Source organism: Sardina pilchardus, chromosome 19, assembly GCF_963854185.1.
Source record: "Sardina pilchardus chromosome 19, fSarPil1.1, whole genome shotgun sequence".
NCBI classification, from domain to species: Eukaryota; Metazoa; Chordata; class Actinopteri; order Clupeiformes; family Clupeidae; genus Sardina; species Sardina pilchardus.
The window spans coordinates 24221153-24234780 of NC_085012.1; the positions used below are offsets into that span (position 1 = coordinate 24221153).

General features: G+C 39.6%; 1 protein-coding gene across 2 annotated transcripts; it reads right to left on the minus strand.

The window, feature by feature from the left end:
* Positions 1-96: 96 nt before the first annotated feature.
* Positions 97-12911, minus strand: sgk3 (serum/glucocorticoid regulated kinase family member 3). Of its 2 annotated transcripts, XM_062520992.1 has the most exons (18): positions 12704-12911; positions 11247-11303; positions 9334-9537; positions 8920-9003; positions 8276-8348; positions 7613-7688; positions 7208-7283; positions 6986-7035; positions 6691-6748; positions 6110-6193; positions 5878-6009; positions 4147-4259; positions 3108-3144; positions 2535-2621; positions 2193-2288; positions 1757-1912; positions 1357-1446; positions 97-1263 (listed from the first exon to the last, which is right to left on the minus strand). In XM_062520992.1, the coding sequence occupies exons 3-18, from the start codon at positions 9409-9411 to the stop codon at positions 1093-1095; spliced, it is 1461 nt and encodes a 486-aa protein (XP_062376976.1). In that variant the 5' UTR covers positions 9412-9537; positions 11247-11303; positions 12704-12911; the 3' UTR covers positions 97-1092. The 2 variants fall into 2 exon arrangements, with proteins under 2 accessions (XP_062376976.1, XP_062376977.1); XM_062520993.1 differs by lacking the exon at positions 11247-11303.
* Between the last annotated feature and the right edge of the window lie 717 nt (positions 12912-13628).

Below are 13628 nucleotides of genomic sequence, written 5' to 3' on the forward strand. Positions count from 1 at the left end.
TGCTTGTAGCCTGTGCACGTGAAGCTAAAGTACACAAAGCTACAGTTCCACATCAAACTTCAGGACATTGATAAAAACCAGACCCATATAAAGAGAAACAATCCAAAGAAACATTTATTGAAGACAGTATTTTACAGCTTGAGGGTAAACCACCATAGGCCACAGCCTACTAAACGTACTTTATTTATTTATTTTAAAGAAAGAAACAAACAAAACAGAAATACAGGAGCTTTTGGGAAGGGTCACTAAACAACTGTATGGTATTATTATAACTTCTTTTGTGATTGTAACAGACCACACATAGGCTAGGCTACGCTACAGCTGCATTTTTACATGGTCCCCTTGCAAATCCAACTCTGTAACTTTACATCTCAGATGAGTTCTGTACAAAAGTGCTCATATTTTCAGTAAGCACAAAATATCAATTAATTTCGTGTTTTGAAAAAAGGTCAAAATATATATTCATACTTCCATTTATAGGCCTATTCAATTTCCAATATAAACAAAATCATAAATTGCATATGTTATATTAACATACATTTACATATTGCCTTGGCTAGGGCATATAATCTTGGGGTGAGGGGCAAACAGAATGGTCCAGCCCATTTTATAGTTAAATTTTTATATTTTTTAACATTTCAGAGATGATCATATTACCAAAATGGAATTCATATGAAATATTTTCATCAATATGAAATAGGCTAGCCTATTCAATTCAGAAGATGTTAGGACTTCTTTGCTGTAGGGTTCAATTCATGGGGGGGAGGGGGAAAGATTAACCATGGGAAATAATTTTGGACAAAGCCAAAAAAAAAAGAAAAGAAAAAATAGATATCAGGTAAGTCAATCGATTTAAAAAATATAACTCTGTTATTTGAGAAATAAAAAATAAACATTTGAAACACACTGTGTCTCAAACCATTCACTCATCTCTGCTTTAGTTATCAAGTGCTCACATCTCGAGTCCATCCTCCTAATCAAAAAATGCTTCCCTTATATCCAAAGGAATGATCTACAAGCAAGGCAATTATTACAAAGGAGGCCGTAGAGCCTGGTTCAACACAGCACACGTTTTCCAGAATTCCAGTTCTCTCACAGGAATGAGTCATCGGAAGGTGGGGCATAAGAGAACCCCAGGAAGGCGTCATCAGCCTCCATAACACTGGCGTTGACAATGGAATGCTCGGTGGAGTAGCAAACAGAGTTGGGGACTGTTTCGTCCGTGAACTCTGGGTCAAAGTTAGTGAGGTCATACGGAGAATCCTACAAAAGAGAACGAATATTCAAAACGTTTTCTGCATCGTCACATATACATTTGTGCTGACTCTGATTTGATCAACATCTACATGAACCTACCACATTAGGGTTGAACGGAGGTGAGATTTTTTTCTGCTCCAGGTCATCCCAATTAATGGATGCAAAGAAGTTGTGTCTTTTAACTTCATTCTGAAAGACAATAAAGTATTTTTTTGAATGAGAGGTTAATATGACTAAATACACTTTGCTTTTTTTTACTTGTCAGGTTAAATAATAGACCACAATATCACAGCTGAATTTCCTCCGTCAAGAGCCTCATTAAAAGAAATTCATAAACAACATGAATCCTTCTTGGCTAACCCCCACCACCCAACTCTCACATGTATAATTTACTGCTAATGTCTCCCAAGCTAGTGGTGGTAGGCTACACGTTATTCACACTAGAGGGAGACATCTGTGCGACTGCACTCAACAGTGTGAGACGGACGCAAGCACTTACAAAGTCGTCCCTGTAGCCCAGCCTCCTGGTATGGTCCTTCTCCAGCAGCGCCTGCAGCATTGACCAGGCAGTCGGAGAGGCTCCTGGCCGCATCAGCAGGTCCTTGTGGAGTATGTTGTCATACATCTCGTGGGTGTCTCTGCTGTAGAATGGAGGCTAATCAAGAGAAAGATGATCATTTATAATGTATAAATATAAATGTCACACTGTCCTATTTATTATTAATTAATTTTTTTTTATTTTTTTTTTTTATTCAGAGTTTATCACACATCACATACATTCTTAAAAATAGCCACGCCACAATACATATTTATTGTATACTGAATCAGCATTGGCATGAGTCATCAGTTTTTTTTAATCATAAAATGCATTTAAAAATAATTTTTTAAAAAAGTCTCATTTGAACAAGAATTGAAATTCAAGTTTAAGAACATACCAGGCCAAACAGCATCTCGTATAGCACCGAACCAAGGCACCACCAGTCCACTGTGTTATCATATGGCTGCTTCCTTAATACTTCAGGGGCTAGATACTGTTCATGCATGGGGCACACAATTGCACAATATTACATTCATTAAATAGGTCTGTAAATATGCCTAATACATTTCTGCGTAGATCATTAAAATGCTTACATTATGCACAGACTAACATGCTTGCTATTCAGTCCAAAATGGATTGAGGGGGAAAGTGTAAAAAGACTTACACTTTTTTGACAGGGAATTCACATGAAATCACAAGGAACAAAGTACTGTGAAACAGGAACAAAACAGATATTTACCTCTGGTGTCCCACAAAACGTGGTTGTTGTATCTGCTTGGGAAATGCCTTCCTTGCACAATCCAAAGTCCGTTAAGACTATATGTCCCTAATAAAGACGGCAGACAAGACATTTTCAAAATCACATTATACCACACAAGCCACTCATTCACTTCCTAAGAAAAGCAGAGAAAATCATTTGTTGACGAGGAATGCAGGTCCACACCAACTCCCTCATCCCACTCCACTAGCCTGAGATAAGCATTACAACACAGAAATCAAAACTCTTTACTAGAACATTATTGTAGGGCCTACAAACTATTTTATTTGGCTACAGAATGGTACAGTTTCAAGGTGCACTAAGCCGCATTCTCATTTAGAGGTCAAAGTGTTGGAATCTTAGACTTACAAAACAGATTACCTTCAGCTAGACTTCATAGGGGGCAATATTACCAACTGCTGACATAAGGGATTTTGGAATGTAGGTGTAACAGGTACTCATATCCGTCCCTTGAAATCTGAGCCCAGAAAATTCAACTAAATACATAATCTGATACCAGAACTACGACTGGCTTCAGAGGGAGGGAAATCTTACTTGGTAGTCCAGCAGAATATTCTCTGGCTTCAGATCCCTGGAGAGACACAGACCATTTTGTTGGAGCAACATACTTAGGCAGATAACAACAATGAATTCTTAGGGGCATAGCCATGGCCCTCAGTGTAAACATAATTATCCATATTTCCATTGGAATTTCTGTGCAACATATTATGATGTGAAGTCTTTACTTTTAAAAATATTGAAGATTATACAACAGATATCCTACTTGAAGAAAATGTTAATTCAGTTCAGCCTCATAAATAACAGAAAGCATGATTTCAGAAGGTGTATGACTTAATGTTAACAGACCTACAAAAATGTGCAGTTACATCTCTAATGCGCTGTTGTATTCCCTGTATCTGCACAACACAACCTATTCCAAATAAAAATTGTGTGAGGAGCATTTCCACCTACATTAAGGTCTATCGAAGAAATAGTTTGCCTACTATAAGTCTATCCAAGGAACTGTAAAATGTTTATGACTGGCAAAATGAACATGAATGCAACCAGAGAAAGCATAGGGTCAATGTTCACTTACATGTGAATGTGACAAGAAAGCTGGGGCAGTTCAGCATAAGAGCTACATTACTGAACTAACTGAACGTTAAGACATTTTCCAAAAATAACCGTTAACTAAATTTGGCCAACATGAACGGAAAAGATCTTTTGAGGTGGCATGTGCACTGTGTGCACTCTAAAGAAATTGTGCTCACGTGTCAGTTATTCCACAAAAATGAGCATGCTGTTGTAACTGATGACATTAGCAAAGACCAAAATTGCCATGACCAATAGGAGTACAGAAGGCACTTCAAAGAAATGGTTACGTTTGGAATGTCCAGTAAAACATTTTTGGCTGGCCAATGTGAAAAGGAAATTGTATGGATAATTGAGAAGAGGCATGTTGCATTTAATTCCATGCACATAAATAGTGAACTAGGGGAAAGGCCGCCAGCAAAAATTTGGCAAACTTGTATGACCGTATGAACTATTTTTGTAGCAGGTCATCTAAATGGGAAAGAATCAAAAGAAGAAATACCTGTAAACAATATTGAGAGAATGCAAATAGCCGAGGGCACTTGCTATCTCTGCGATGTAGAACTTTGCTCTAAGCTCAGGGAAGGTCCGCTCTTTTTGCAGATGGAAGAACAGCTGCAACCAAAAAGAACACATTATATTAACCTACAATTAAGACTTTAGGTATTACAGCAGATAAACAGATGAACCGGGCACAAAGGAAACGGCACTCTCTTGTAGCCAAGAGACATCTGGACATCCCATCAATAAGGGGGGATGGGAAGCATCACTTGTGAGAGACTGAGATGCACTTTTTAACCTGTTCAGTTAAATTCACTAGATGCCAAAAGAGTGCCAAACCCTTTATTAAACTAGAGTGCTGCTTTCCCCAACAACATCTAAGATGGTTTCCCATCAGCCAGATAAACAAAAAAATTAGACAAGGCCCTCACAAAAAAAAAAGAAAACAGTTCATCAACACGATCAGCACTCTGCTAAACTAGCCCACTGAGAACCACACAGGTCTCATGGTCAATCATACTTGGGGATGGTTCCCTGGGATGATTATAGTGAACCAGAGCTGTTATAGGCAAGTCTCGACTCGGCTGCCATCTTGGCAATGCCTCCACTCAGCTATTTTGCGGAAACGAGATCAGCCTCCTATCTAAATGAATGGAAAGAGACTCAATAAAATAAGACAAATAAACTGGCCAAACATGCCTTTGAAGTAAACATCTGGAATCACTTTTTAAATCTGACGTTAAAAGACATAAATATTTACTTCCTGGTGCTGGAGGTGATGTACTACTCTTATCACCACATTACAGCAACCTTAGTTATTTGTAGTGCAAGGCAGGACATCAAGTTGAAGATGCGCTTTCTTACATGTTACGGACTCTGCATTAAGTTTCTTCCTTAATGTTTCGCCTGGCAATACAGTGTCCAGCAGCAAAATGACAACCGACAAAAACAACAATCACCCCTCTGGCCAGCAAAGTCTGCAGGTACCAAACCTGCACCCTGACCATTCAAAAGAGAATAAAGTCCGGGACTTTCCTTTCCACAGCAAGGATTTAAAATGACAAAGAAATAAGGTTTGTGCTTAAAATGATTGAGAAAATGATCAAAAACCACCCAGTGGCAAATCACAAAACCCAGTCTAGAGTGATGACCTGTCAGAGACTGAAATGAAACATTTGTATCTGATGCACAGCATTCGCTTATGGCGCAAATGTGGTCAGAACTCTTCAAATTCAAGTGGAGAAATTCCTCTTCCTCTTTTTGAACAATAAAGAAATTATATTACACTTCAAAAAATGGAAGAACTAAAACTAACATGAAATAGTTTATTATCTGCTTTTGCAGAGGCCTGTGTAGTCATTAAATGTTAGTCAGTTAGATGCACTCAAAAAAATAACCTTGTGATCTTGTTGAAAGAAATATGAGCAGTTGTGCTTTCTAACAACTCATTGCAACACAGAGCAAGGACCATCAACTGTTCAAAATTAGTCAGTCTTTGTCCAGAGTGGTTTTCCTTGTGCCTTTTAATCTACTTAGCTAGCCACATGCGACTTTGTGGACTGCCCTGTATGAGCAGAAAATTGACCTTCCAAAATGAATGACAAGCCAGATGTCAGTCATTTGCCAAACTAACTGGCAGAACAGCTTCTTGTGGTTTTATTGTGCCCAAAGCCAACCCTCTTTTAGATAACATGCAAAGGCATGCATTGCCCACGAGTTTAAAAGTACTCACTTCTCCACCGTTGACGAAATCCAAGACGAAGTACAACTTGTCTGTCGTCTGGAAGGAATAATGCAAGCCAACCAGGAAGGGGTGCTGCACATTTTTCAACAGTACATTGCGCTCAGCCATGATATGTTTTTGCTAAAGTTCACAAAAGAGAAAACAACAGATGGATGGTATATAAGAACATGAAGGAGAAACAAAAGTGTACAGAACATTTTTGAGAAAAATAGCCGTTTACCTCTCTCCTGTTTAAAATGACCTTTTTCTGAAGAACTTTGATGGCGTAATACTTCCCATCTCGTTTCCGTTTTGCAAGTAGAACCTTCGTGGGAAACGCAAGGAGTGGGGAATGTACATTAGCTCCAACAATGAAACAAAGGGAGATATGAATTTGGACGCTTAATTCTTGTATTGCCGAACTCTCATTTCTCATTTGGGAAACCCCAATACAGAACTAAAACTGTATCCCTAGCCATACTGAACTCAATCAAGAGATTACATTGTTCCTGTTTGAGCTGCATTTGCTGTCTGCACATTAATTATCTTTTTTTTCTCGAATAACTATAGCTAATATAATTTTTTTTTTTTATTAAAGTTGTTCTGCACAATATAAGCCATTTGCCATTAAAACTCCATGAGACATAGTCCCCAACAGTCCATTCCGTCAATGTGCAATGACTGGTTAATATCCACACATTTATTTATATAGGCTAAATATAAATCGGCGACCCAAATGCATTTCAGTCTCCTGATTTCCATAGGAAAACATTTTGCTTGTAGTCCAATCTGGTTGTATGGACAACGTTTGGATGAACATACCTTTCCAAAACTTCCTTTGCCAATGACTTTCAAGAAATCAAAGTCACTGGGTTTTGCACTAAGGAAATGAAAACAAAATACAGTTTGCAAATCACGGTGACATCTTGGACATCTTGGTCTGACACATACTACAGTAGATGCAGGGTTATAGTATGTTTGTCCTATAATAACATATTGAATACTAATTACAGACATGCTCTTCCAGAAAATGCAGATAACACCCACGTGTACACATAAAATATTAACTGACTTGACTATAAGATTACTTAAAAACATGAAAGGGTGTCATACTTACTGTGGATTTCCAGATGGACCCAAGTTAATATTTCTGGAGGTAGTGGTGTTCTAACAACAAAAAGACCCTATGTAAGCATACTCATGCTTGCTACAACATACATAAAAAAAACAGCAATAATGTTTTGTACTCATCCTAGATTGGTTGAAATAATTCCAAATTCTGTGACAGACAGTATAGATTTAATTTAATTTGATTCTTATTTTCATTAGATTGACAAACCTTTTCATCCTCATCCTCTGAGGCATCTGAGAAGTGTTTGAATTTGTCCATCTGAAGGAAAGCTCGCACATCAGGACTGTGTGTTTGAGTGAGCAAGAGAAAAAAGGATAAAAAAAAGTCACAAGTTAGACGTCTGACTTTGACTAAAACAAAGCCGCTGCTGTTAGAAGTCTATACAGCCCACAGCCACCGGCTACCACAAGAGGATGAACAGAACTGATTAGATATCATATTAGAAAAATCACAGGAAAGGGCATTAGAAGAAGTGTAAAGTAGTTTGCATAATCTTTGCAAGTTGATGGAAAATTTAATTTTAAGATTATCTTCTGTATGGCTGATGATTAGATTTCACATGTGAATAGTAATATGCATGAGATGTACTGCATAACTAGCCAATGCACTCACTGGTTGCTGAGCTGCGGATGGGACACGATTCGCTGGATGAACTCATTTAACCCCGTCCTCCTTTGCTTTATAAACTCTGGAGAAGTATCCGATCAGTCATCATTTTGTTTATTCATTCAGAATAAGTGAATTTATGAAAGCATAAGTTAATTCAAAAGGAGTCTTTGTTACTGCCCATTCATTAATCTCTGATTCATAAGGATACCTCAATTGAAAGTTTCATGTGACACCAAATATTCACTTATTTCATAATAGGGTGTATGTATTCTCTTAAGGGAACAAGTCATCTGATGTGTTGTTCCTTCCATGTGTATTGTCAATGGCATTCTAAAATTACAATTCAGATGTACATGGCAGATGTACGCAAAACTTATGAAAGAAATGTGCTCCCATTTGAACTGCTTTGGGGGTGGGGGGGGGGGGGGGGGGTAAATTGCATTTGAAATAGTTCATTGTCATGTTATTACTTTCTTATGATTTAATTTTAGTCAAATTGACTTAAAATCCCATTTCACCGCAATGAGCAAAATTATTGTACAACTGCCTGAAGGCTAAAACAGCAAAAGGGGTTCTGTTATGTTGTACCATTTCAATCATCCCACAGAACACAAATCCAAACCAAAGAAAGAAGACACAGACATGACTTCATTACGCTGTGAATACCTGGATCAAAATTGTCTCCAAATATCCTCTTGGCAGGGATCTTCAAGTTCAGGGAAGGAAACTGTTTTTTCAACTATAAAAATAACATGCAATGATTCATGAAGAAACAGAAAGCCTCCTTCATAATTGACACACAGCCATCATTATTTCACAATTGCATGACACATTTTTGAGTTTGTTCCAGTACTCCTCTCAGAATGCCTATCCTCACCCTCTCTCCTTTTAAACAAAGCACCATTAATCTTTAAAGTTGCTGTTAATATTTCAATAAAACATGATGTCATTAACTATCCTTTCACTTTCAAAAGAGCATTCAATTGGACAAGGTCAAATGACTTCTTCATAGGGCACATAGTTTTACAGGGATAAGACGATTTAAATATTGGAGGAAATGGGGGGAAAAAGTGTCCCTGTCCCTGAAAAACAGCTTATCTCCAACCAAACTACTGGATTGAGATGCGGAATGCTTTGCTAATTCTGAGCACCAAAAGCCCTCTGTTTGAGCCATCAGGTCATCATTTGAGCTATCAGGTCATGCTTTTACTCACATGATCAGTACAGATAAGAAGAATGTCTGGAAATACAGGTTCCAATAGAGCTCTGCTCAATACTTGTTAGACTTGAACAGGAGCAGTTGCACTTACCGCATTGTACAGCTTATCAAATTCTGTGTATCGCCTGAAGACAAACCATTCATGTCCTTTAACAGTAACCATCACTTTGTAAACCTGGAGAATGGCAAAAAAAGAATTTATGTTTGTTATAGGCTCTTCATGAACCATGAAATCCAACAACCATTTAGCTCATTTTGAATTTGTGCTCCTCATGTACCACCTGGATTTCTACACAAATGATAACATTTGCACTGTAGCACATAGGCTTTTATTCTAGCTAGCCTACAGCAGAGTGCAGGCCTATTTTGTTAACCAAGGCATCGCTGATAACTTGCTCCATCAGTTGAATGACAGAACAACGTAGGAATCTAAGATAACACAACCTGCTCTTTTCCCCACAGGCTCACGAGACAACTGCCGGGGACGGAGATCACGTGTACTCACAGTGTAGCGCTTCTTCTTGTCCCTTTGCTCATTGTGGCAGGGAATGCTGACATTAGGGCAGCTGGATGTCTCCTCCATGCTGCAGAGACCAGCAACTCAAACTCGTTGTGAAACTCGGGGTGTTGCAGCTTCTTCAGTGGCGAGAGGGTTCTGTGACTCTCTGGCGCAGCAGTGTACAGGCAATCTCCATAGTGCCCCTGATGTCTGTAAACAAATGCCAAGGAAAAAACATTGAGAAGTGAGACATTAAAGAGAGAAACAACATAGTTCTAGTTCCCTGAGCTGACCATGTGCTTCAGGCCATTGTCAGAAGCAGCCCGGGTGAGTGGGTGGTTTTAGCCCAACACAAGAGGGAGCGCAGCAGGTCAGTGGTCACGTTCAACCTGCTCACAGCAAGGGGCCTCTGCCTGCACAGCCAAGCACCGCAGCCTCCTCTCCTCCTCACACTGGCTGCTGTGCCTCTACTGTTTTCTTCAGATCATTTATCCCTACCCTATTCTCTCATGTGTCTCCTTTTATTTCTTTTGTGTGTTTTATCTGCCTATTCTCTTTTTGTCTTATTCTCTCTCTCTTCCTCTCGTTCTCTCTCTCTCACACACAGTCTCCATTCTTCCTCCTGTTTGATGCTGATGGCCATCATGGAAGCAAACGGGCATGTTCACCCTTTGCATTCTACCCTGGCTCTGTCCCTTGCCCCAGCACACAACCTCATGCTGGTTTGCTGACATTCTCCTTCCTGCCCTGGTATTTTTAGACCACTTCCACAACTCTTCAAAGAGCGAAACATGCCATGCCATGCCAAGCCAGGTTTGAGCACTCAGCCAGACAGTCAGATGACAGAAAAACAAAGCATCATAATTCTTCTGATCCTTAACGGCATCAAACGCGATTCTGTCAATCATAACCAAGGACTGGAACTATCCATTTTAGAGAGGGCACTCTAAAGGACATGCTTACATTATGTTCTATTGCAAGTCTACTGCAAATGGTGATAGAATAGTGATCAGACGATCAGCCTTTTCTTTTCAAAAGCACAATTATGCTCTTCATACATCAAGGCCTGGATACAGTGCAATTGCATGAAAAACACAAAATGTCACTGTGCTGTGTGGTACATCAGGTTTAGAAAGTTCTACCAAACCCATGGAAGAGTAAGAAAGGTTTCACTTCATTAGCCCATGCGCCGGTTTAAAAACCATAATGTCTGTCCACTGACCACTGGTGACTGAAGAGGCCTTGAGAAAAGCTACACAGAAAAACCCTCCAAAAAGAGTATCTGAGAGAACATCTACGGACCAGCTCCAATCCGCCTCAACATGAAAAAGAAACAATGGCTAGCAAGCGCTTTGACATTCCAGGCATATTTCAGTCTGAAATTAAAAAAAAACTCCCTTAGACCAGCAGGCTTTCACTCGGAATGTAAATATTAAGATACAGTGAGCCACACCTGACTCCTGACGCAGAAACCCCTATGACTCTGGAACACAGCAGAGCTACAGAATTAGTCTGTACCACACACATGGCCTACCATCAAAATGTGAAAATTAAGAAAGTCTTTTGGGTTTCCTTTGCTGTTACACATTCTAACCAAACTCTTGTGACCATAGACATATATACATAGACACCGCATATATATCTATGCTTGTGACCCTTGTGAACTGCTGTCCTAAGTAAGTATACACCTTAAATAAAATGTACAAATATATTGTGAGTAGTCGATCTGTTCACTAATCTGTAACGATAGTATGTTCTGCATTAGATACTGTGAAACAGGGAAAACCTCTACACAATTGTGTACAATGTTTATAAAGACATAATGGCTAAGCTGCTGGTTAGCTTGTCACTCTTAGTCCCTTTACTGTTTGACCACTTTAACTAAAACAAAACTGCTACACTGAAATGAAAGTACTCACCCTTAAAGCAGCTGTAATCTGGCTACCAAATGCCCCACATCCAAATACAGAGGCCTTCTGTGCAATTCATGCAGGCATGACATAAATGGATGTGTCCAAAACAAGAAAAAGAAAAGTTACAAAATGTTGCAAGATGAACTAAAAACCCCACACTCTGTGAGAATATTAGGAGAGGAAGTTTGAGAGTGAACTGTTCCACACCACTGCCTCCACACTGCAGTTCTGAAGTAATGGCCAACCACCAGACTTGACCTCTCGTATATTCTCACAACACTGGCAGACAGGGAGCTGGGCATACAATCACCCGACTGTCTCTGCTAAGCAGCAGAATAAATGGCTGCTGGGTCCCACTCTGCAATGACAGTGCACACACTGACACGGCAAGCCTCCTTGTCTGGGTCCACTACATTGGAAAATGACAGTGTGTGACATAAATAAAGACGTGCAAGAGTCTCTCAACTCTTCACCTGAACATGTAGGAGTATCTGAGGACATACTGGACCCAAACAGTCTTTGTAGCAGTTGAAATGGTGGGTGTGGAAGCCCCCCCCTTCACAACAGCGAGGCTTGTTACAACAAACCACGGGAAGTCCTGAAAAGGGTAATACTATTACCGCAAGTACAAGCCTTAAGAAGGCTACTCACGTGTCCAGAATGTGTCTGAAAGGGGTACATTTTAACTAGTTTGTTAACCAGGGAGACACCATTGCCATCGTTGTCTACAGTGTAAGTGTATTTTCTCCAGTAAACATTGCAGTTATCACTCCTCTAAACTTATCAACTTGATAGTCAGAATACTTTCAGCTAAACAATCTCATCCAGCACTCTCTGAAACAAGTTGTCCAAACCCCTTTACAAGATCCTCCTGCCAACTATGTCTCAAAACTGAGCATGGAAAAATGAAACTATAGTCTGTTTTTGCAAGTCATGTCCAAACTTTCTCAGAGAGACAGCAGACATGAGAGGTTTGAACGTTGAACTTAGGCTATGAAACGTCATGTACCAGACAGTTCGTTCTACAGGAGAAAACATATCCTTTGATGTAGTTGTTGTAGGCTGTAGTTGTAGGCCTATTCCGAAAACTATGGAGTCAATGTTGATGTTGTATTTCTCTCGCTGGTTTCAACTTACAAGACATTGCCCATGAAAGTTCTTGTCCTAGGGACAGAAGTCACAATAATTGTCTAATTTCAATTGCTTAACTTGTTTGGAAGTTTCTCAAAAGTTGAAGGACGGATACGATGAGGAGTAACTTAATTTGCCCATAGGCTATCGCCTACCAAATCATTACGTAATGAAAGATACATTGTGTACCTTACATGTCTCAAATGTACAGAGAAGTCTATCCACGTTTCCAACGGCTACTTTCACCTAGAAAGTTAGACACAAACTTCTGAGCTGAGTTGAGGGCTTTGATAGGCTACAAAGTCAAAACTTTTCTGTTATGCCTATCTTACCTTTTTTTCTCAATGGCCTCCAATGACGTGTCGTGTCGCAAAGGAAGTTAAGTTTACAACTTTGCAAGCTGGTCTTTCATCGAGTGTATTCCATGGTAATCAGGCATGGACAGAAATATTCACCATCCATTTTATGCAAGTGGTCACTGCCCGGCAAAGTAGGAAATGTTTATACGCTTGTACTCGGAGTTCCAGGGGAATTAGTCACGGGACTACGCTTCTGGATGAAAATACTGAAGAAGGCCAACAGTACTCCCTAGTGGCAAGAAAGCAAACGTACGACAGCTTTCATTTAGACTAAAGTGGACCAGAAGATTGAAACAGTGCTTGAAATAATTATGATGAGGATATAATGTATCCTTTTCATTCTATTTCCTTCAACTCAATAATGACAAAACAGAGGTGATATCTTAAGGTCCCTCCAAATCTAGTAACCCCCTCACTGCTTAAATTACCTCAATCTCCTCATTTTGTCAAACCACATGCAACATGTTGGGTGTTATCACAGCCTGAAACAAGTAATGCATGCTTTCATAACAGCACCATCATCAAGCTTTAAACCTTTCTGTCATATCACAGCCTGAAACAAGTAATGCATGCCTTCATAACAGCTTGATTATTGCAGTTCCCCATACCTGGGTCTCCCCCAATCACTGTTATCACGCCTTCGGGGTCCAGAACGCATCAGCAAGGTAGCTAACTGGTACCAAAAAAACCTGAAGCATATTACCAGTTTTAGCCTCTCTTCACTGACTCTTAGTCCATGTCAGGATCCAATTTAAGATGTTGGCAATGTTTTAAAGTACAAAATGGTCTGGCCCCAATTGATCTGGCAACAAAGACCTGGGGCCTGAATAGGGGTGACACGTAAGTTGTGTTCAAATGTGCTATAAAAATACATTTTACATACTTACTTATTATAAAG

Bases quoted from the DNA above. Each gene is read 5' to 3' on its own strand.
- sgk3 (XM_062520993.1), bottom strand. From the start codon at position 9,411: ATGGAGGAGACATCCAGCTGCCCTAATGTCAGCATTCCCTGCCACAAT. The intron at 7,689-8,275 runs GTATTCACAGCG...ATACTTCTCCAG, and splicing joins TGGAGACAATTTTGATCCAG to AGTTTATAAAGCAAAGGAGG. The intron at 6,749-6,985 runs GTAAGTATGACA...TCATTTCCTTAG, and splicing joins GGTCCATCTGGAAATCCACA to TGCAAAACCCAGTGACTTTG.